This window comes from Rhincodon typus, unplaced genomic scaffold (assembly GCF_021869965.1).
Source record: "Rhincodon typus isolate 14 unplaced genomic scaffold, sRhiTyp1.1 hic_rhity00001166, whole genome shotgun sequence".
In the NCBI taxonomy this organism is placed as follows: domain Eukaryota; kingdom Metazoa; phylum Chordata; class Chondrichthyes; order Orectolobiformes; family Rhincodontidae; genus Rhincodon; species Rhincodon typus.
Window position 1 is genome coordinate 6,758 of NW_025966804.1, and position 24,313 is coordinate 31,070.

Genomic DNA, 24,313 nt, shown 5'->3' on the forward strand with positions numbered 1-24,313 from the left:
GAGGTTACAGGGGTATGTGGAGGGGTTAGGGACACAGTTCTCTCAATCCCAGTCTCACTGCTGTACCTGGCCTGTGATTTCTCCTGCTCACTGTCGCCCCCATCTGCTCCAGGCCTCACTGCAGCTGGCTGTGTGATGTTGTGTTGTGAAGGGCCGAGCCCTCAGTGTGGCTGTAGTACGCAGCATATCCCGCAGGGGGAGCAGTGCGTCATAACTTGGGAGAGAATTGTTTTTGCTGTTTAGTCATTTCATAACCTGCTTTAAAAGAGAACCGAGGGAGGATGTGAGAAAGTCAAAGGCACTAGATAGTCCTGGTACGAGCAAGTGGTCATTCTGAGAGCCAATATTGTCGACCCCATTTGACAGAGGCCGTTCTGCCCATCCAGCCCACCCTGACCCTTTGAAGAGCTCCCCATTCAGCGTCTCTGCTCCTATGATGCTGCTTGGCCTGCTGTGTTCATCCAGCTCTGCACCTTGTTGTCTCGGATTCTCCAGCATCTGCAGTTCCTACTATCTCTGATACAATTTTGCATGGGCTATCCACCCAACCTGTGCCAAAGCACAAATTGCTGGAAAAGCTCAGCAGGTCTGGCATCTTCTGTGAAGAGAAATCGGAGTTAACGTTTCAGGTCCGGTAACCCTTCCTTAAACCCCTCCTCCAGCTCCTGCACCACCACCCCTTTCCCCAACTTCTGTAATATCCTCCGTACCATTCCACATCACCTGCACATCATTGGGCTGTGGGAGGAAATCGGAGCCCACGGAGGAAACCCCACACAGACTCCGGGATTGGGAGAGGGAGCCAGACACTGAGCTGCGCTTACTAACGACATCAAATTTGTTCTGTGGTTATGGACAGGAATGGTGTGCCTACGCATGAAGCTGGGCGCAGGATCCAGAGTTTAGTTTAGTTTAGAAGGCGGGATAATCTCCTGAAAGCAGTGCCTGGCTCTCCTCTCGCTGATATGTCTGCGTCTCACACTCCAGCTCATCGATTCTGAGCGGAATTTCCTCAAGTAGCTCACATTTGCTGTAGATTCGATCAATGTGGATGACACCAGCGTCCAGCTGCTCCCACATACTACAGCAGCAACGCACCACCTACCCAACTGTCTCTGAGGGCCTACATTAATTAATGTGGATGTTAAACATTTTACAAATCATAGAGATTTACAACAGGGAAACAGACTCTTCAGAAGAAGGGTCTAGACCTGAAACATCAGCTTTCCTGCTCCTCTGATGCTGCTTGGCCTGCTGTGTTCATTCAGCTCTACACCTTGTTATCTCACATTCTTCAGCCCAACTGGTCCATGCTGTTTATTACAAGTTTCATGCTCCTGGGATTGGGGGAGGGAAAGACTGCAGGGAAGAGTGAGCAAGTTGAGCTCAATACCATGGTGTTACGCATGGTACAGGTGGAAGGAGTGAAGAGAAACGTAATATTTGTAAGGGATGGTATAGTTAGGTATTAGATGCCATTCTCAGGGTTAGGTCACATGGAGTACAGGGAGAACTAGCCATTTGGGTACAGAACTGGCTTGAAGGGAGGACACTGAGGGTGGGGGTGGACGGTTGTTATTCAGACTGGAGGCCTGTGACCAGCGGTGTGCCACAAGGATCAGTGCTGGGTCCACGGTTTTTTGTCGTTTATATAGATGATTTGGATGTGAACATAGGAGGTTATGGTTAGGAAGTTTGCAGATGGCACCAAAATTGGAGGTGCAGTGGACAGTGAAGAAGGTTACCTCAGAATACAATGGGATCTCGATCAGATGGGCCAATGGGCCGAGGAGTGGCAGATGGAGTTTAATTTAGATAAATGTGAGGTGCTGCATTTTGGAAAGGCACATCAGGGCAGGACTTATGCACTTAATGGTAAGGTCCTGGGGAGTGTTGCTGAACAAAAAGACCTTGGGGGGATAGGTTCATAGTTCCTTGAAAGTGGAGTCATGGGTAGACAGGGCAGTGAAGAAGGTGTTTGGTACACTTGACTTTATTGGTCAGTGCATTGAGTATAGGAGTTGGGAGGGTCATGTTGCGGCTGTACAGGACATTGGTTAGGGCCACTTTTGGAATACTGTGTTCAATTCTTGTCTCCCTGCTGTATTGTGAAACTAGAAAAAGTACAGAAAGGATTTACAAAGACGTTGCCAGGGTTGGAGGGTTTGAACTGCAGGGAGAGGCTGAAGAGGCTGGGGCTATTTTCCCTGGAGTGTCGGGGGCTGAGGGGTGACCTTATAGAGGTTTATAAAATCATGAGGGGCATGGAAATGGTGAATAGCCAAGGTCTTTTCCCCAGGATGGGGGAGTCCAAAACTAGAGGGTATGGTTTTAAGGTGAGAGGGGAAAGATTTAAAAGGGACCTGAGGGGCAACTTTTTCACACAGAGGGTGGTGCGTGTATGGAATGAGCTGCCAGAGGAAGTGGTGGAGGCTGGTACAATTACAACATTTAAAAGGCATCTGGATGGGGACATGGATAGGAAGGGTTTAGAGGGATATGGGCCAAATGCTGGCAAATGGGACTAGATTAATTTAGGATATCTGGTCAGCACGGATGAGTTGGGCCAAAGGGTCTGTTTCAGTCCTGTAGAGCTCTATGACTCTCGGACTGGAACAGAGGGATAAGAGTTACACATTTCACGGAAGAGGTTGACGGATCAGAAATTAATAAATTTGCACCAACCATCGAAAGGAAGACACAAGAGATAAGGCCAAGGCCAAGTATCTGATGAATCAATGAACAACCAGAAACGTTGTCTGAAAGAATGGCCAGAACTTATACCCTCTTTGACATATAATTACAATCTGGGATATTCAGTAGACCATAACATGTGGGACAGAAGTGGGCCATTCAGCCCATCAAATCTGCTCCACCGTTCACTAAGATCGCAGCTGATCTGAACACCCTCAACTCCCATTCCCTGCCTTTTCCCCCCTAGCCCTCGATTCCTCCATACTCATTACAAACCTACCTCAGCCTTGAATGTACTGAATGACCCAGCCCTCTGTGGTAATCCCAACAGATTTCACCTCCTCACCCCCCCCGACAGAAGAAATTCCTCCTCTTCCTCCTCCTCTCCAACTTAAATGGGCGAATCCCTTTGTTCTGGAGCTTTCTGCAGTCTTTCTCCATTTAAATATGACTCAGTTCCTCTGCTCTTCCTGCCAAAGTGCCTCACCTCACATTATATTCCTTCGGCCAAGCTTCTGCCCCCAGCTGAGATGGTCAATGTCCCTCTGCAGATTCTGTGTGAACCTCGCCACTCAATCTTCCCTCCTACTTCCGCCAACTTAATGGTAATACATTCACTTCCCCGATTGTCATTGTTCCTATATACTTGTGGTCCCAGCATTCATTGTTGTGGCCCTCCACCTGTTACAGGTAGCCATCCTGAAAACACACCTCCTCCCCACCTTGTCCCAACTCTCTGTCTGTAAATGCTCATCCCATTCTCTACCTGCACTGTCTCCAACACCATGGCTCTTACTGCATTGAACGGCCTCATGTGTGGTTCCTTGGCAAACACTTTCTGAAAAATTCAGATAGATAGCTCTTGGAGGCATTTGTCAGTTATTTTTTTTCTCTCTCATTAGAGCTGAGCATTGAAACTTAAGCTGGGTCCAGGATTTCTGCTTATGGATTCAAGCAGAAGCGAACTTAATCTTGGTGCACAGTAACTGGAACAAGATACAAAATATATCCCCAACGCCTGCAGGACTGCATCGCTCAGGGTAACGATGTTGAGGGGCTGAATGGCCTCTATTGGACCTGGTGTGGCCCATTTAGGGGCTCAATGACCCCCCATGTTCAGGGTCGAATGGGATGAATGACCTCTTGTTCCTGTGTAGCAGTCTTGAGGAGGGGGCTGAATGGCCTCCAGCTGTTCCTATGTAATGGGCTTGAGGAGGGGGCTGAATGGCCTCAGACAGAAGCGATTGCAAACCATCTGTAAGATTGGAGCTGGGTGTTTTGGAGGGGGGGAGGTGATATAGAGCCTGTAAGGAGTGTGAGGGTGGGGCATTGGGGTGGGGGGGTGATATAGAGGCTGTAAGGTGTGTGAGGGTGGGACATTGGGGTGGGGGTGGTGTTTGGGGAGTGGGGTGGGTGAATTGAAAGGCTCTGTTTACTGACAATCTGCCGTGTGACCTGTTGACATGAGATGGTTACGCTTCAGATAGAGCCAGCTCACAGGAAGTTAATCTCAGGGCTCTCGGCTGTGAAAGCATGTTCAAAGTGAATGGCTGCACTTATCAAAGGCTACAATCAGATGAAGCACTTTATATCTACTGTCCCTGAACAGCTCGATGTTCACACCATCCTATTAACAAACCATCACGCACAGAACTTCAACATCACAGAGAGAGAGCTTAACTCTGTATCTAACCCCGTGCTGTCCCTGTCCTGGGAGTGTTTGATGGGGGGGACAGTGTAGAGGGAGCTTTAATCTGTATCTAACCCCCTGCTGTCCCCGCCCTGAGAGTGTTTGATGAGGGACAGTGTAGAGGGAGCTTTAATCTGTATGTAATCCCCTGCTGTCCCCGCTCTGAGAGTGTTTGATGGGGGACAGTGTAGAGGGAGCTTTACTCTGTATCTAACCCCCTGCTATCCCTATCCTGGGAGTGTTTGATGGGGGACAGTGTAGAGAGAGCTTTACTCTGTATCTAACCCCGTGCTGTCCCCGTCCTGAGAGTTTTTGATGGGGGGAGCAGTGTAGCGGGACCTTTACTCTGTATCTAACCCCGTGCTGTCCCCGTCCTGAGAGTTTTTGATGGGGGGAACAGTGTAGCGGGACCTTTACTCTGTATTCAGAATCTCATCAGAATAAAGGGTTTAGACAATATGATGCTGTGCTAAGTATAACATGTGCGTTTGAAAGTTCCTTTTAAGATTGCAATTAAGGTGTTCATCACTGACTATCATCATTGCAAACAGTCAGGAAACTATGACTGAGATGTTGGCCAATTTCATGATCGCACACTGACAAAAGATATTTCGCTTCAACGCTGATCATTTTTGAAGCAACTGCATAAGTTTGTACCAAATTGAAAGGCGACACACCCTTGAAAGAGCTCTGTCAGAAAAGATCAAGCCTTCAAATGGATCCGAAAATTAACGTTAAGGCAGTGTACAAGCTGGAAATAATTATGGTTTGTCATTGTGGCAATGCCAGGGGAAGCAATGGCCGAGTGGTGTTATCGCTGGCTTGCTAATCCCGACACCCACGTAACGTTCTGGGGGCCTGGTTCTGGTTCGAATCCCGCCATGGCAGATGGTGGAATTTGAATTCAATAAAATATCTGGAATTAAGAGGCTAATGATGACCATGAATCCATTGTTGATTGTCAGGAAAAGCCCATCTGGTTCACTAATGCCCCTTTAGGGAAGGAAACTGCCATCCTTACCTGGTCTGGCCTACATGTGACTCCAGACCCACAGCTATGTCACCGAGGTGGTTAGGGATGGCCAATAAATGTTGAACAGGCAGAGACGTCCTAGTACAGCTCTGGTTGGTGGGCACAGCCTACAAACGGATCCAGGCAGTCAGCAATGACAAGTCTACCTCAGCCTCCACCCCCCGGGGGTGGGAGGGGGGCTGACTGACCAGACTGACCCTTCCGTCTGCCTGCCCCTATCGCGCGTGTGCAGGACCGTGAGGTGGAATTCATCTCATGTGGGCACATCCACTGAGGTTGGGTGAGGGAATCCCCTCCCTCTGTCTCCCACCGCAGCTGACGTTGCTTTGGCCTTGTGCCATCGGATATGGGAGCAGAATTAGGCCATTCCGGTGAAGGGGAGCGTTAACACCAAAAGCGAAGGCGATATCTGCCTTTGTTACACCAAGTGGCCTACATCAAAGTCGAGTGATGCCATCTGTGTTTGCAAAATGCTCAGGCGACGTTCCGAAGACCCATGAATCAAGTTGTAGCTCGGGAACCAAACTGTCTAGCTTACTTAAACAATCGTGTAATATATAGGAACCATAAGACCATTGGTCATTGGAGCAGAGGCCCATCAAATCTGATCTGCCATTCAATGAGATCATGGCTACTCTGACCATCATCAAATTGATTTTCCTCCTTTTTCCCCTTAACCCTTGATTCCCGCTTACTGATTAAAAATCTCTCGCTCTCAGACTTGAGTACATTCAATGACCCAGCCTCGACCACCCTCTGCAGTAAAGAATTCCACAGATTCACTCCCCTCAGGGAGAACAAATTACTCCTCATCTCTGTCTTCGATGTGTGAGTCCTTATTTTGAAATGATGCCCTTCTGCACCTAATCTCTCCCACGCAAAGGGGGATCAATCTCTCCACATCTATCCTGTCGAGTCCCTTCTAAGAATCATGCATATTACAATAAGTTTACCTCTTTATTTTTCTAAACTCAAATGAACACAGGCCCAAGTTATCAACCTTTCCCTCAATAGGCAGTCCCTACATTCCCAGGATCAGCCGAATGAACCTTCTCTAGACTGCCTCCAATACCGGGATATCTTTCCTGAGCAAAAACAGCTCACTGTTTTCCAGCTGGGGTCTGGAAGTGCCTTGTACAGTTTCAGCCAGACCTTCCGAACTTCTATATCCCATTCCCTTTGAGATAAAGTCCGATGTTTCAATTGTATTCCCTATTACCCGCTGAACTGGAACGCCAGCTTTCGTGATTCGTGGATGAGGACTCCCAGACCGCTCTGTTCTGCGGCTTCCTGCAGGTCTTTCTCCGTTTAAATAACACTCAGCTCTCTACTCTTCCTGCCAAAGTGCATCAGCTCACGATCCGCCACAACAGCTAAGTTTTTGACTGAACCAGTCAATATCCCTCTGCAGATTCTATCTTGTCCTCAGCACTAGCCTTCCCACCTGTTCATTAGACATCTGTAAAATTGGCTTCGACAACAGGGAAGAATGTGCAACAGAAATAGAAGACAAGTTTACACATTGCACTATTTGCTGCCCAAGTAATAAGCATTGCCGAGAGAATATCTGGAGAAGCAAAGACGGCCTGGCTCAGAAAAATCGCAGGATAAAGGTGATCAGGAAGATGGTAAGTCAAGACTTAATAAAGCTCCCTATTCCAAGCACGAAACGGGAACCTTTGAGATGTTTGGGACAGTGTGGGATTTATCAAAAGCCTGCACCTGATTCCAGCAGAAAGGCTGTGCCTTTAAGAAATTAGCTAGAAAAACAGGCAAAGCCACCTCTGAGAGTTTGAAGGCCTTTCTCACAGCTGAAGCACTGTCAGCTGCATCAATATTTCTCCTTCTGCCTCCTTTTTCTTTGAAAGTGTTCTGCTCCACACTTTGACAAAAGTGCAGACAAAACAAACTCGGAGATAGAGACAGAAATACACCGAACCACAAAGGGAGAGGAAAGAGCTTCAGCCCAACATTAAAAAACTGAAAGATTTATGATATTCCAAGCGCCGCACTGTCGGAGGGTCAGTGCTGAGGGAGCGCCGCACTGTTGGAGGGTCAGTGCTGAGGGAGCGCCGCACTGTCGGACCTTTCCTGCAGCTCTTGGTGACCTTCAGTGGTATTGGTAAAATCTCCTGCGGTGTCTGATTTGCATCAGTGTTGGGGGGACGTCCCTGTGAACCTCCCAGCCTTGACTGGTGTCTGCAACAAGAGATCATCCTGCTTTGACCAGTTCTCTGCTTGTGGGAGCTGGCAGTCCAAAGTCTATGTCTTGAGATGTTGTTCATCCATCACTTGACCCTCCTGAGAAGCATAAAATTTAACCTGGAATGGCTCCTTCTGTGCATCTCTGCTCTGTTTCACTGACCCTTCCTGCAGACTCACCCTCAGTTCCTGCTGTGCTGCACACTGTAGATTAACACACTCTGCCTTCGTCAGAAAGACTCACGCTTTTGTGGTTTAACCAGTCCAGCCTTGATAGAGTCGTTCATTGTTTTCTGAATTTGCGACGCCTATTTCTCTGTCACGCCTGAGGTACTGAGCCTTCGTGAAGCAGGAAGTGTGTGTCTAAAATAATGGCTTGAAATAAGTAAAAGAAAGATGCTTGTAGATATATCTCAGGGGGAGCAGCATGGCTACATCATCCAGGTACGCGCCACCCCGAGGAGCACATCCCTTTGAGCTAGCCTGTACCAGACCGGACAGGCGAGTGCTGGAGAAAGTTCACAAGCAGCTGCAGAAGTTGGTGAAACTTTGCCAAAACCCACGGCTGCAGCTCAAGAACAGCCCTCCCTACCTCCTGGACATCCTGCCCGAGACCTGCTCCCACCTCAGGCTCATCGTCTCCAACTATGAGGCGAAGCTGGACCTGCTCTGGGACATTGGCTACTTCAGCGTGTGTCTCCACAACCTGGCGAATAAATCAAAGCAAGCTATCCAGCTCTTCAAGGAAGCCAAGGAGAGGATGTTTGAGGAGGGCTCGTATGCTCGGTGAGTGTTGAAGGGAAAAGCTCCTTGCTGTACAGGATCCAAGGTACTCTTTCTCAGTCTGAGCTGTCCCCTGTTTACAGGGAACAGTCTCTCTCAGACACACACACACACACACACACACACACACACACACACAGTCTCACACACACCCACACACACACACACACACACACACACGCGCACACACACACACACTCTCATACACACACACATACTCACACACGCACACACACACACACACAAACTCTCTCTCACACACACACAGACAAACACATACTCACACACACATAGACACGCACACAAACTCTCTCTCTCTGTCACACACACACAACACACAGAGACACACACACAAACACACACACAAACTCTCCCTCTCACACACACATAGACACACACAAACAGACATAAACTCTCAAACATACACAGACACACACACATAGACACACACAAACTCTCTCTCTCTCTCGCACACACACAACACACAGAGTCACACACACAAACACGCACACAATCTCTCTCTCACACACACAAACAACACACACAAACAGACACACACAAACTCTCTCTCTCACATACACACACACATACTCATACACATACACATATACACACACATGCACACTCACACACACGTACACATAACCACACACATGCACACACCCACATACACATACACCCCAGACGCATACATATACAAATATGCACACACACACTCTCTCACACACACAAACACACACATCCACCCACATACACTGACAAATGTACACACACACACTGTCACAAACACACTCTCTCACACAGACACAGATACATACTCACTGACACACACATGCACACACACAGACACACACACACACACGCACTTTCTCTCTCACATACACACACACACACTCTCTCGCAAACCCACATGCACACTCTCGCAAACACACACACACTTACAAACTCGCAGGTTCCTTATTTCCCCAGTTATGTGTTTTATCTGAGTTTGTGTCTGTTCAGAATGACATAAGATTAAGACATGAGAAGCATACAGTTAGGTAGGAGGCCATTCAGCCCCCAAACAGCCTTTACTCTCCCACTCTCTGGAGCTCTCCAGCATCGCCCTGAAGCATGTCAGGTCACAAAGGACATACAGTGTGGGGTGAGGCCATTCTGCCTGACTGCTGCATGCTTTCACCCTCAACTGCATGTACCACTGCTAACCCTGTCTTCCCTTTCACCCCCTCAGCACCTTACATTGTTATCGCTACTTACGTAAGCCCACGCAGTTTGTTCCAACCAATTCCCATGAGTTCCACGTTGTCCCCGATCTCTGCCTGAAGATGGTTTTTGTGGAATTCCTGATCGGGGAGGGGGTGGGAGCTTCAATCCTTCCCCGAAGCAGCTTCCAGTGATCCTATTCCCCACGAGGTGACATTACTATCTGGCATCCACCCCATCAGAGCTTTTTGTCAGCATACAGAGTCAGCTTTCATTAAAAAGGGAAGCCCCTTTTCCCCAGCAGCCAAACCTTCCCTGATATATAACTCCACAACTCTATCCATTGCCAACTTCATAACTCCCCTGTGCTCCCACTCCTGTGTCTCTCTATCCCGGTTAGATACAATGGGACTGACTCGGTCCCTGCTGCAGCCGAAGCAGTAATTCCATTGTAACACAGTCACTGGAGCTGCCAACAGTTCTCTCGGGGTGATCCGATCAGGTTGAAGTGAGTTTTCCACACTTTGCAGTCCAAGCTGTGTAGAAATGGACCTGATTGTTTGGTTTGTTTGTGTAAGGCCTTGCAAACCTGTGGCGCACCTTTAAATGATTGTTCGGTTTCCACACTGTGACCCCATTGTTCTGCTGTATTACTCTCACACACCCACACACACACACACACACACCCTCTCTCCCTCTCTCTCTCACACACACACACTCTCTCTCACACACACACACACTCTCTCACACACACACACTCACTCCCTCTTTCTCACACACACACAAACACACACACACACACACACACACAAAAGAATAAGCATATTCCCTGATCTGCCTCCTGAAAGGCAGGAACTTGCACAAAAATAGGAGTAAAGACCATAAGATAAGACGATATAATGTAGGAGGAGAAGTAAGCCATTCAGCCCATCGAGATACTCCACCATTCATTGCTGATCTGATCATCCTCAATTTTATTTCACTGCCCTTTCCCCATAGCCCTCAATTTCTGCACCTCCACTCCAACCCTCGCCCTGCCTTTACTGAGTGAAAATCTCTCTCTCGAAGCCTTTGGATAAGATCAGTGATTCTGCTCAGAGAGCCATCTCTGAGACAGCACATTCTGGTAATGGGGGTGGCCTGAACCGGCCAGAGGTGGCTTTGGACCAGAGCTGCCTTTTCTGAGTGTTTTCCAAATTGTTTATCGAGCTTACTGATATCATCTTGCAAACTCCTTCCCATTGACCGTCTGCAACCTGGTGTCAGCCGCACATGCAGAAACTGGGCTGTGTTGTTTAGTTTTTGGTCCCAAAAATCCACACAATTTGCATAAGCGAGTGAACAGCCGTGATCCCAACCCTGAGGCGTGGGTAGCGTCCGTTCCGACTTTCTGTGTCTCGGCAGAGAGCAGATGGTGTATAATTTAGATAAATGTGAGGCGCTGCATTTTGGAATGGCAAACCACGGCAGGGTCCTCGGGACTGTCGCTGAACAAAGAGACCTTGGGGGGGCAGGTTCATAGTTCCTTGAAAGTGGAGTCGCAGGTAGACAGGGCGGTGAAGAAGATGTTTGGTACGCTCGCCTTTATTGGTCTGTGCATTGGGTATAGGAGTTGGGAGGGTCATGTTGCAGCTGTACAGGACATTGGTTAGGGCCACTTTTGGAATACTGTGTTCAATTCTGGCCTCCCTGCTATAGGAAGGATGTTGTGAAACTTGAAAGGGTTCAGAAAAGATTTACACGGATGTTGCCAGGGTTGGAGGGTTTGAGCTAGAGGGAGAGGCTGAATAAGCTGGGGGTATTTTCCCTGGAGCGTCGGAGGCTGAGGGCATGGATAGGGTGAACAGACCAGGTCTTTTCCCCAGGGTAGGGGAGTTCAAAACTAGAGGGTCATAGGTTTAAGGTGAGAGGGGAAAGATTTAAAAGGGGCCTGAGGGGCATGTTTTTCACACAGAGGGTGGTGCGTGTATGGAACGAGCTGCCAGAGGAAGTGGTGGAGTCTGGTACAATTACAACATTTAAAAGGCATCTGGATGGGGACATGAATGGGAAGGGTTTAGAGGGATATGGGCCAAATGTTGGCAAATGGGATTGGGTTAATTTGGGATATCTGATCAGCGCGATATCTGGCAGCTCGCTCCATACACGCACCACCCTCTGTGTAAAAAGTTGCTCCTCAGGTCCCTTTTAAATCTTTCCCCTCTCACCTTAAACCTATGTCCCTCTAGTTTTGGACTCCCCCACCCTGGGAAAAAAGACTATTCACCCTACCCATGCCCCTCACGATTTTATAGACCTCTATAACGTCACCCCCTGAGCATCCTATCTTGTGCATGATTATAAAGCCACTTTGATCTACTGGTTGGAGACGATGAAAGGAATGGACGGGGTTGATGGAGGGGGGTGATTTGGTGGTCAAGGTTGGGGGGCACGAAGGGTGATGTTCGGGTCTAGTTGGTTGAGTTAGGGGGTTGTGGGTGGCACATCTTAACTGAGAGCTGGGTCATTCAGGCTAATGTCAGCTTTGCCTCATGCACAGGGGACAAACAGCAAATGCAGGGCTCTCCTTTCCTCCCTCCCTCTCTCTGAACAAACAATCCAGACCAGGACGGCATCAATGGAAAATGCCCAGCCAGTACCTGCTGGATTCCTGATGGCGGAATGGAAGGAAAGTTTCCCAGATTATTGCGGAAAGGAGGATGACAGATAAGGGGAAGGATTGGAGTGTATGGTGGGCCAGGCCAGGGGGCTGAATGGCCTCCTTCTGTTCCTATGTAACAATCTCATGGGAATGAATGGCCTCCTCCTGTTCCTGTGTTAAAGGCTCGAGGGGGGGGGGGCCGCTGAATGGCCTCCTGTTCCTGTGTGACAGTCTGAAGGATGGGGCTGAATGGCCTCCTGTTCCTGTGTGACAGTCTGAAGGACGGGGCTGAATGGCTTCCTTCTGTTGGTATGTGACAGTATCATGGGGTTGAATGGCCTCCACCTGGTGCTGTATTTGATATGCATCAATTGCAAACTGTATAATTTGTGGGAAAAACATAGCCCGACACATATAGTTTAAAAGATTAGACGGGAAAGGAAGCATTTTATAGAGTCGGGGCAATCAGGGATGAGCAGTAAACCGCAGAGAGAAGGGGAAGTGAAATGTAATGAAAACAATTTGGTTTTCCTGGAACATTCTAATTTAATTTGTGTTAGAGTCGCTGAGAATTGGGTCAAAATACACATGGCTCTCACGCATTTCATCGTGAGCAGTTTTGTTTTCACAGCGAGAGTAGCTACCGACTTCACAAAGTATTTTCCTTTCAATTGTTTTGTTTTGCTGAAAGGAGGCTCTCATTCACAGAGACGATGGTGTCTTCACATCACAGCGATGTATTCAACGGAGAGAGAGGAACATACATTGTCACATAGGAACAGGAGGCCATTCAGCGCCCCCCCTCCTCGAGCCTGTTACACAGGGACTGGAGGCCATTCAGCTCCCCCCTCCTCCAGCCTGTTACACAGGGACTGGAGGCCATTCAGCTCCCCCCTCCTCGAGGCTGTTACACAGGAACAGGAGGAGGCCATTCAGCTCCCCCCTCCTCGAGCCTTTTAGCCAGGAACAGCAGAAGGCCATTCAGCATCCCCTTCTCAGAGATAGAGAAAAGACTTTGATATTTCCAGTTGATGGCTCGGCCAAGAAACAGCCTGAGTCAGGTCCAAGGAGCTGGGCGTGCCTCAACCCCCTACGAGGCTCCCGAGGGATGGGGCACAGAAATGTACATCTACCCCAACCCCCTCCAGGGCACATGATGCCTCATGTAATTTGACACAGGGAGCAGGAGAGGGGAAACTGAGCCTGAAATACCCCCACAGAGGCTGGAACCCTGTCACCAAGTCACCCTTTATTTACACAGGGAGAGTCCCTGACACTGACCCAGCTCCCTCAGAGCCAGCTCTCAGAGTGAGCCGAACCTCTGACCCTCCTGTTTCTATCTGTCAGCCAGGGCTCCCTGATTGGACCAGATTAACAGCCTCAATTAGGGAACTCATATTCTATGAGGTCAACCTGGCTGACCTCAACCACGATACAACTGACAGTATTATTTAAAAACCGGCAGAACTTTTTTGCGTAAGATTGATGAACAAAGGTGTTCCCAGAATTTTCTCTCAGGCGTGCAGAGCACCAAGAGCAAGGGAGGTGATGTTGAGCATGTTTAAGACCTTTGTCAGGGCTCAGTTACAGTAGTGTCTACAACTATTATCTACAGCTGTACTGTGGGAAGGATGGGAACGCATTGGAGGAAGAGACAGAGAGAGAGAGTGCGGAAGTGATTTACAAGGATGAGGAACCTCAGTGATGAAGACGAATTGCAGAATTCTTCCCTCTCTGCGGAGGAGGAAGCTGAGATGAGGCCTGATAAGGGTTTTCGAAATCACGAGCAGGGGGCTGGACAGAGTTGATGGGCAAAAGCTGCTCCCATGTGTGAAAATGATGTGTGAAAGGGTGAGTTGAAGGGGAATAACATTTCCACCTAGCGAGAGGTTAGGGCGTTGGAAGTGTGTTGGAGGCAGGTACAGCTGAGGCACTGGAGAGGGGCATCAGACGGTTACTGGGATAGAAAAGGGTAAGGGGTTGACACTAGGGGATAGAACCAGTGGTAGCACGGTGGGCTGAATGGCCTCCTTCTACACCCTCACAATTCTGTACTGCTGCGATTCACACGTTGATGTTTATGGGAGCTGGCTGTGAGTAAAATGGTTGTGACATTTCCAAATTCACAGCAATGGCTACGCTTCAAGAAGCACCTCATTGGCCAAGAGGGGCTTTTTGATGACCTGAGGATGTTAAACTTAGGAAGAGGCTATGCAACCCCTCGAGCCTGTCATACAGCACGGGAACAGTCCCTTCGGTCCAACTCGGCTGTGCCGATCAGATATCCTAAATTAATGCAGTCCCATTTGCCAGCATTTGGCCCATATCTCCCTAAACCCTTACTATCCATGTCCCCATCCAGGTGCCTTTTAAATGTTGTAATTGTACCAGCCCCCACCACTTCCTCTGGCAGCTCATTCCATACACGCACCACCCTCTGTGTGAAAAAGTTGCCCCTCAGGTCCCTTTTAAATCTTTCCCCTCTCACCTTAAACCTATGCCCCTTTAGTTTTGGACTCCCCCAACCCTGGGGAAAAGACCTTGGCTATTCACCCTATCCATGCCCCTCATGATTTTATAAACCTCTATAACATCACCCCTCAGCCTCTGATACTCCAGGGAAAATAGCCCCACCCTATGCAGCCTTTCCCTGTAGCTCAAACGCTCCAACCCCAACAACATCCTTGTAAATCTTTCCTGAACCCTTTCAAGTTTCACAACATCCTTCCTAAAGCAGGGAGACCAGAATTGGCTTTTTTTCTGAAGAAGGGTCTAGGCCCGAAACGTCAGCGTTTCTGCTCCTCTGATGCTGCTTGGCCTGCTGTGTTCATCCAGCCCTGCACCTTGTTGTCTTGGATTCTCCAGCATCTGCAGTTCCTACTACCTCAGACCAGAATTGAACGCAAAAGTGGCCCTAACCAATGTCCTGTACAGCCCCAACATGACCCTCCCAACTCCTATACTCAATGCACTGACCAATAAAGGCAAACGTACCAAACACCTTCTTTGCTGTCCTATCTATCTGCAATTCCACTTTCAAGGAACTATGAACCTGCTCCCCAAGGTCTCTTCATTCAGCGACACTCCCCAGGACCTTACCATTAAGTGTATAAGTCCTGCCCTGATGTGCCTTTCCAAAATGCAGCACCTCACATTTATCTAAATTAAACGCCATCTGCCACTCCTCGGCCCATTGGCCCATCTGTCCTACCATTCAATGAGATTGTGGCTGATCTGTGGGCAATCTCCATTGGCCTATATTTCTTAATATCTTTGCTGAACAAAAATATACCTATATCATATTTAAAATTAACAACTTAACCAGCATCCACTGCTGTTTGTGAAAGAGAGCTCCAAACCTCTCCCAGCCTTTGTATGTCAAAGTGCTCCCTAACATCTCTCCTGAACTCTCTGGGCCCTCATTCCCAGACTCTGCGCTCTCGTTCTAGAATTTGGAAGGAGTTTACCTCGTCTTTTGCTGTGAATAGCTTGGAAACTTTGATCAGATCACTCCTTAACCTTCTGAATTCTAGGCCTAACTTGTATAATCTCTCCTTGTAACTTAACCCCTGAAGAGCCAGTATCATTCTAGTAAGCCTACAATGTTCTCCATCTAAGGCTGATGGCTTAGGTGCCCAGATCGGCTTGCAGTACTCTAAATGGAGTTTCACCGGGATAAAACCGAAGAACCATAGGCGCTGGAATTCTGAAACAGAGAGAGAAATTGCAGGAGAAACTCAGCAAGTCTGGCAGCATCGTTGGGGAGAGAAAGCAGAGTTAACGTTTTGGGTCCCTTGTTTTGAAGAAGGGTCGCAGGACTGGAAAGACCAACTGGTTCTCCCGCTCCACAGACGCTGCCAAACCTGCTGAGTGTCCCCAGCAATTTCTGTTTTCTGCCCAGGGTCTAAACCAAGGTTTGTTTGATGGTGCAAATTGTATGCCCCTGTCCTCCAAACAGGAAGGCTGGTGTTCTGTCTTAATAAGGCAAGAGAGAGGGGATTGCTGGGACCTTGACCAAGATCTTTGTGCCCTCATTAGCCACTGGAGAGGTCCCTGAGGACTGGCAAGTAGCTAATGTTGTTCCTCTGTTCAAGCGGAGAAATAGGGATAATCCAGGAAACTATAGACTGGTGAGTCTCACATCTGTCATTGGGAAGCTATTGGAGAGGTCTCTTAGGGATAAGATTTTACATGCATTTGGAAAAGTATGGCCTAATTAGGGACAGTCAGCGTGGCTTTGTGCAGGGCAGGATTGTCTTACTAACTTGGTTGAATTTTTCGAGGAGGTGACGAAGGTGATTGATGACGGTAAAGCAGTGGATGTTGTTTACACGGATTTTACTAAGACTTTCGGCAAGGTCCCTCATGGTAGGCTCATCCAGAAGATGAAGATGCACAGGATCCATGATGACTTGGCCGTACGGATTCAGAATTGGCTTGCACATAGAAGAGAGAGGGTAGTGGTGGAAGGGTGTTTTTCAGGCTGGAGGTCAGTCACTAGTGGTGTTCCGCAGGGATCCATACTGGGATCTCTGCTTTGCTTTTTTCAATAAATGACTTAGATGAAAATGTAGATGGGTGAGTTAGTAAGTTTGCAGACGATACAAAGATCAGTGGAGTTGTGGACAGTGTAGAAGATTGTCAAAGGATGCAGTGGGATACAAATCAGTTGCAGATACGTGCGGAGAAATGGCAGATGGAGTTTAATCCTGGTACATGTGAGGTGCTGCACTTTGGGAGATGAAATGTTCAGGAAAAATATACAGTAAGTGGCAATACTCTGAACAGCGTTGAAACACAGAGAGATCTTGGGGATCAAGTCCATAGTTCCCCGAAAGTGGTCACACCAGTAGATAAGGTGGTAAAGAAGGCGTACGGCACGGTTGCCTTTATTGGTCGGGGAATTGAGTACAAGCGTCAGGATGTCATGTTGCAGGTTTATAAGACTTTGGTTGGGCCTCACTTAGAGTATTGTGTTCATTTCTGGTCGCCACATTGCAAGAAGGACATGGAGGCTTTGGAGAGGGTGCAGAAGAGGTTTACCAGGATACTGCCTGGATTAGGGGGTATGAGCTATTATGAGAGGCTAGAAAGGTCTCGGGATATTTTCTCTGGAGGGAAGGAGGCTGAGGGGAGACTTGATAGGAGTCTGTAAAATGAAGAGATGCATAGATAGAGTTGGGGGTCAGAATCTTTTCCCCAGAGTTGAAATGTCTAATACTAGGGAAGTTGCATTTAAAGTGAGAGGGGAAAGTTTGAAGGAGATGTGAGGGGCAAGTTTTTTTACACAGAGAGTGGTAGGAGTGTGGAATGCACTGCCAGGGGTGTTACATAGAAACATAGAACTGTGCAAGATAGGAGCAGGAGGAGGCCATTCAGCCCTTCAAGCCTGGTCTTCCGTTCTTCACGATCATGGCTGATCGTCCAACTCAACAGCCTGATCCTGCTTTCTCCCCACAACCTTTGATCCCATTCCCCCTCAGTGCTGTATCTAGACGCCTCTTGAATATATTCAATGTTTTGGCATCAATTGCTTCCTGTGGTAACGAATTCCACAGGATCACCACTCTCTGGGTGAAGAAATGTCTCCTCATCTCCGTCTTCGACTGTCTACCCCGAAACCTCCTACTGTGACCCTTGGTTTTGGACACACCCACCATCGGGAGCATCCTCCCTGCATCTACCCTGTCTAGTCCTGTTAGAATTTTATAAATCTCTATGAGATCCCCCTATCATTCGTCATTGATGGAGGCAGATATGATAGGGGCATTTAAGGGGCTTTTAGATAAACACATGGATTTGCAAGGAATGGAGGGGTAGGGACCAAGGGCAGGCAGAAGAGATTCGTTTAAATTGGCATCACATTCGGCACAGCACTGTGGGCCTGTTCCTGTGCTGTGCTGTTCTGTGTTGTATTGGCTAGCATTGCGGGAATTGAGACCTGTCGGTGCAGCGGTATGGAAATGCTCCGTCCAGTGGAATGTGACAGTTCCAGTCCTTTTTTTTTAGAAAGCAGAATCCTGACACAGTCGCAGAGTTTGAGCTTTCGCACTGCTCCAGCAGGATGCGGGCGTTGCTGACAACTCCCGTCTCTGGTGTCCCTGAGAGAGGGCAGCAACTGTGAAGGCATTTCTGTGCCACTTCAAAGTCAACTGATCCTGAACTGAGGCCAAGTCTTTTGTAGTGGTCCGCGCGTGTGCCATGTTCAACTTGTGCTTGTTGTTTCTTATTACAACACTGTCGTCGGGTTTGCGGTGGGAGGGGGATGGGGGCGGGGGGTGTTGGGTTGGGGGGTCACTGCCCTGGGTGCAGGTTTTGCTGCCGGGTTGCCCCCTTTAAACTGTGCAGCTTGCCCTCAGTGCCATGTGAGAGAGCATCAACCGCAAGGTCTCTGGGGTGAAAAAAAAAGATCTTCCCTGCAATAAATGTGAGGCGCTGAATTTTGGAAAGGCAAACCAGGGCAGGACTTATACACTTAATGGTAAGGTCCTGGGGAGTGTTGCTGAACAAAGAGACCTTGGGGGGCAGGTTCATAGTTCCTTGAAAGTGGAGTCGCAGGTAGACAGGGCGGTGAAGAAGGTGTTTGGTACACTTGCATTTATTGGTCAGTGCATTGAGTATAGGGGTTGGGAGGGTCATGTTGGGGCTGTACAGGACATTGGTTAGGGCCACTTTTGGAATACTGTGTGCGATTCTGGTCTCCCTGCTATAGCAGCAGCACGATGGCTCACTGCTGCCTCACAGCGCCAGGGACCCGGGTTCAATCCCACCCTCGGGTGACTGTCTGTGTGGAGTTTGCACCTTCTCCCTGTGTCTGCGTGGGTTTCCTCCCATGGTCCAAAGATGTGCAGGTTATGGTGGATTGGCCGTGCTAAAATGCAGGGATAGGGTGGGTGTGGGTGAGATGCTCTTTGGAGTGTCAGTGTGGGCAGAAAGGCCTGCTTCCACATTGTAGGGATTCTATGATGTTGTGAAGCTTGAAAGGGTTCAGAAAAGATTTATAAGGATGTTGTCGGGGTTGGAGAGTTGAGCTATAGTGTGAGGCTGGGGCTATTTTCCCTGGAGCATCAGAGGCTGAGATAGAGGTTTATAATACCATGAAGGGCATGGATAGGGTGAATAGTCCATGTCTTTGCTTTGGGGTAGTACAGCCCAAATCTAGAGGGGCACAGGTTTAAGGTGAGAGGGGAAAGATTTAAAAGGGACCTGAGGGGCAACTTTTTCACACAGAGGGTGGTGCGTGTATGGAATGAGCTGCCAGAGGAAGTGGTGGGGGCTGGTACAATTACAACATTTAAAAGGCATCTGGATGGGGACATGGATAGGAAGGGTTTAGAGGGATATGGGCCAAATGCTGGCAAATGGGACCGGATTGATTTAGGATGTTTGGTCAGCATGGACGAGTTGGACCGAAGGGTCTGTTCCCGTGCTGTACATCTCTATGTCTCTATTTCTCTTCACCTTGTTTCTATTCTTCACTCCAGGGTCTTTTTTTCCCCAGATTTGATCCCTCATTTAGTTCAAAGCCATTTCTGCTTTTCTACTTCTGTAGCTCCCTCAGACAGCAGGTCATGTACAGCTCGGGTGTGGGCCATGCATGATAAAGATCCCCCTTCCGCAAGCCTGATGCTTACAGCCCACAAACTAGCATCTATTTCTCCCACCCAGGTCTTTGATCCATTTATAGTCTCATGCGGTTCAGGTTATAATGCAAAGACTGTTCTGCAATCTGAAAGGTAAATTGTATGAGCCGAATACTCACCAGTCAATCAATTGACCCGCGCTCGCAACTTTTGGTTATTAATCTGACTGTGGATTGGGAGGCAGGGGTTAGTTCACGGAGCTCTCCCTTTCCCTCCCTTTCCACAGGTTTTCAACACTGTCTCTCCTGGAATCTGTCAAATTTAGAAAAAGATTGAAGTACCTCCCTTCCCTCAGTTCCCTGTCTCTCGTTCGCACCAAACTCTCCGATTTACAGTAGGGAACCCACACTCTAACCACCTCCCCCCTCTTCCTGGTTACATGGCCGAGGTTTATGTAGTAGTTTAGCAAATTGGTTACTTGATTAGCTAATCTCAGCTGCTCTCCAGCAGAGAGATCTGATCATGCCTGGAAGAAAGTTAAACTTTAAGAGTCAATTTATAAGCAAATGCAAATTGCTGGCTCGCAAAAATATAAAGGACAGAGCTGAATCCTTTCGATTCACTCGGCCAGCTTGTGGGTTTACACTGTGTCATAGTGTTCTGCATTCGCTCCTTTCCCTGCCTCTTGCTCCTCTCTCTCCCTTCATCCATACCCTCCGCCCTCTATCACTCCCCCCCAACTTCCTATTCTCTCTAACCCTTCACCTCCTTTCTCTCCACTCTCCTTCCCCTCTTCTTTTCCCTCTTCCTCCTTCACCTCTCCCCTCATTTCCACTCCACCCCTCGCCGCCATTTATCTGTCTCCATCTCCCTCCTTCCCGTCCCTTTATCTCTCCCTCTCCCCAATTTTTCTCACTCCATCTCTCCACCTCCTGCTGTTTTCTCCCCATCCTCCCTCTCTCCATCTCTCTCTCTGTGTGCTGCCTCGCTCCCACCCAGCCATCTATCTTCGGTGAGGTGCTTGGTCTAATCCTGAGCGCCCTGGGCACAATGGGAGAGGGCGGAGGGGTTAAGGGTGGAGGAGTGGGTGGGTGTGGGTAGTTGGGGAATGGGGCGCAGGGGCATACCTGCCAAGCAATGAGGCAGATCTCGCACAATAAGTGGCCACACGGCTCAATCTTCACATCTTTGTCCCTCTCCGTGCAGATCTTGCAGAGTTGGAAGGTGGAGCCAATGTCACAGTATAACTCATATTGTTCCTACAGAAGGAGAGAGAGAAGGAGGGAGGGGTAAGGAAGAGTATGTTACACACCGTCAGGTTCCCCTCCATCACCCGCCCTGTTGGGGTTAACCCAAAAATCAGGGAAATCAGGCATCCCAGACGGAGGCCATTCACCCCATCGTTGTCCCTACTAGCTCTCCGAACCCTTCTTGCCGGTCGCCCCAAGGCCGGGGATCAGCGCGCGCCCCCGAATCCCTCCTCAAAATCCCTCCGTGGACCCTCCATTCCAAGCCCTGGTGCCACCCCTCGCCCCCCACTCACTTGGATCGTCGTCCCTGCCACACGGTTCCATCGCCAGGAACGGGGCGCGGCTGTTCTCGATCCATCCGTGAGGGCCTCTGTCCCCGGATCACCCCTCCTCGATCAAATATCCCCTCGGCCCTCCCTCCTCTCCAGCCCCCTTGAGCGTCAAAGTACACACAGCCCTCCACCCCTAACCCCATTCCCCCAAACCACCCGATCTCCTTTTCCTGTCAAACTGTTGCTCCACTCCTCTGGAGCGGGTGGGGCTTGAACCAGGGTCCCCTGGCTCAGAGGCATGGACGCTACCACTGCCCCACAAGGGTTCCTGGTGGCTGCGGCCATTCTCAGGAATCCTTTTCTGCGCCCTGTCTGTGCTCCTGCCCAGCTCAGTGTCGATCCCGCAGCATCCTGGTCGATCGCCTCAAACCGGATCCAGATGGGATCAGGATCCGATCCCCCCACCATCTCCCCTTGGCACAGGGTCACTCACCTGAGAGACCTGAATGTGATCCAGCCTGCACGGTTCACACAGCCCACTCAGATCCGGATTAACGTCTCGCCCGTCAGGGTAGAGGTAACTAGGGAGACACAGAGAGAGACAGAGAGATGTTACACTGAATCACAAGGTCAAAGGTACAAGGCTCTCTGTCAGGGACCCTGTTTAAACAGGGAGTCTCTCTCTCTCTCTGTTTCTGTCTCTCTCTTTCTGTCTCTCTCCTTCTCTCTCTGTCTCTCCCTCTCTGTTTCTCTCTCTCTCTCTCTCTGTCAGGGACACTGTTTAAATAGGGAGTCTCTCTCTCTCTTTCTCTCTTTCTCTCTCTCATTCTCTCTCTCTCTCTGTCAGGGACCCTGTTTAAACAGGGAGTCTCTCTCTCTCTCTTTCTCTCTCCCTCTCTTTCTCTCTCTCTCTGCCAGGGACACTGTTTAATGAGGGAGTCTCTCTCTCTCTCTCTCTCTTTCTCTCTCTCTCTCTGTTTCAGGGTCCCTGGTTAAAGAGGGAGTCTCTCTCTCTCTCTCTGTCAGGGCCACTGTTTAATGAGGGAGTCTCTCTTTCTCTCTCTCTCATTCTCTCTCTCTCTCTGTCAGGGACACTGTTTAAAGAAGGTTTCTCTTTCTCCCTCTCTCTTTCTCTCTCTTTCTCCCTCTCTGTGTCAGGGTCCCTGGTTAAAGAGGGAGTCTCTCTCTCTCTCTCTCTCTTTCTCTCACTCTCATTCTTTCTCTCTCTCTCTGTCTGTCAGGGTCCCTGGTTAAAGAGGGAGTCTCTCCATCAGGAATCACTATCCATGTATTTTCCAGGGAGGGGGGTGTGTCTGTTTACGCCGATGAGGGAGTGTGCTGCTCAAGTGGGAGCTGAACACCAGTACGGAGCTGATGGGCCTGTTTTGGGAGCTGGAGACACCAGTGGGAAGATGTGGAATCGTGGGGAATGGCAGTTACATCCAATCGGCCATTCACGCCCTTAGTCATTGCTGACCATACTGTCCCACCCTCGTAATCCCCTCCCCCCTTTAGCACTCTGTTGCTTCTCTTCCATGTTTAAACTTCACCCTCTTTCAGAATCACAACATCACACAGCACGGAAACAGACCCTTCGGCCCTACTCGTCCCTGCCGACCAGATATCCTAAATTAATCCAGTCCCATTTGCCAGCATTTGGCCCATATCCCTCTAAACCCTTCCTATCCATGTCCCCATCCAGATGCCTTTTAAATGTTGTAATTGTACCAGCCTCCACCACTTCCTCTGGCAGCTCGTTCCATACACGCACCACCCTCTGTGTGAAAAAGTTACCCCTCAGGTCCCTTTTAAATCTTTCCCCTCTCACCTTAAACCTATGCCCCTCTAGTTTTGGACACCCCTACCCTGGGGGAAAAGACCTTAACTATTCACCCTATCCATGCCCCTCATGATTTTATAAACATCTATAAGGTCACCCCTCAGCCTCCGACGCTCCAGGGAAAATAGCCCCAGCTTATTCAGCCTCTCCCTATAACTCAAACGCTCCAAACCTGGCAACATCCTTGTAAATCTTTTCTGAACCCTTTCAAGTTTCACAACATCCTTCCTATAGCAGGGAGACCAGAATTGAACACAGTATTCCAAAAGTGGCCCTAACCAATGTCCTGTACAGCTGCAACATGACCCTCCCAACTCCTATACTCAATGCACTGACCAGTAAAGGCAAACGTACCAAACACCTTCTTCACCGCCCTGTCTACCTGCGACTCCACTTTCAAGGAACCATGAGCCTGCTCCCCAAGGTCTTTTTGTTCAGCGACACTCCCCAGGACCTTACCATTAAGTGTATAAGTCCTGCCCTGATGTGCCTTTCCAAAATGCAGCATCTCACATTTATCGAAATTAAACTCCATCTGACACTCCTCGGCCCATTGGCCCATCTGATCAGAGCCCTGTTGTACTCTGAGGTAACCTTTGCTGCTGGTCATAGGGACAGCTCATTCCACCTTCTCTCTCTGAGTTATTCCTATCGGAGTTACTCATGACTGTGTGTGAATGGTTCCCCTAGTTCCAGCCTTTCCCACATTGGGAAGCGTTCTCTCTAGATCAGGCACACAGCTGTTTGTACTCACAAGCCTTCACGGTAACCCTCCAGCAGAGCCTGGAAAAGGGGCTTGTTCTGGGGAATGGTCTGTAAGATGCTCCCGTCGTCCGTCACATAACCGATAGCCCACTGTCCCATCCGTGTACAACTCAATCGGAAAATGTAGCTGTAGGGGTAGTGAGTGGGACGTATGGTTATACAGAGTTACATTCACACAGGGCACAGACAGAGACAGAGAGAGAGAGACCCTCACACACACAGGGATACACACACACAGGACACACAGAGAGAGAGAGACCCTCACACACACAGGGATACACAAACACAGGGCACAGAAAGACAGGGAGAGAGACAGACCCTCACACACAAGGATACACACACAGGGCACAGACAGAG

General features: G+C 49.1%; 1 protein-coding gene across 1 annotated transcript; it reads right to left on the minus strand.

Annotated features, from left to right (window-relative positions):
- Positions 1-15,665: 15,665 nt before the first annotated feature.
- Positions 15,666-24,080, minus strand: LOC125481189. Its single transcript, XM_048592409.1, has 4 exons — positions 23,946-24,080; positions 21,845-21,932; positions 20,746-21,088; positions 15,666-15,952 (listed from the first exon to the last, which is right to left on the minus strand). The coding sequence occupies exons 1-4, from the start codon at positions 24,053-24,055 to the stop codon at positions 15,666-15,668; spliced, it is 828 nt and encodes a 275-aa protein (XP_048448366.1). The 5' UTR covers positions 24,056-24,080.
- Positions 24,081-24,313: the final 233 nt, after the last annotated feature.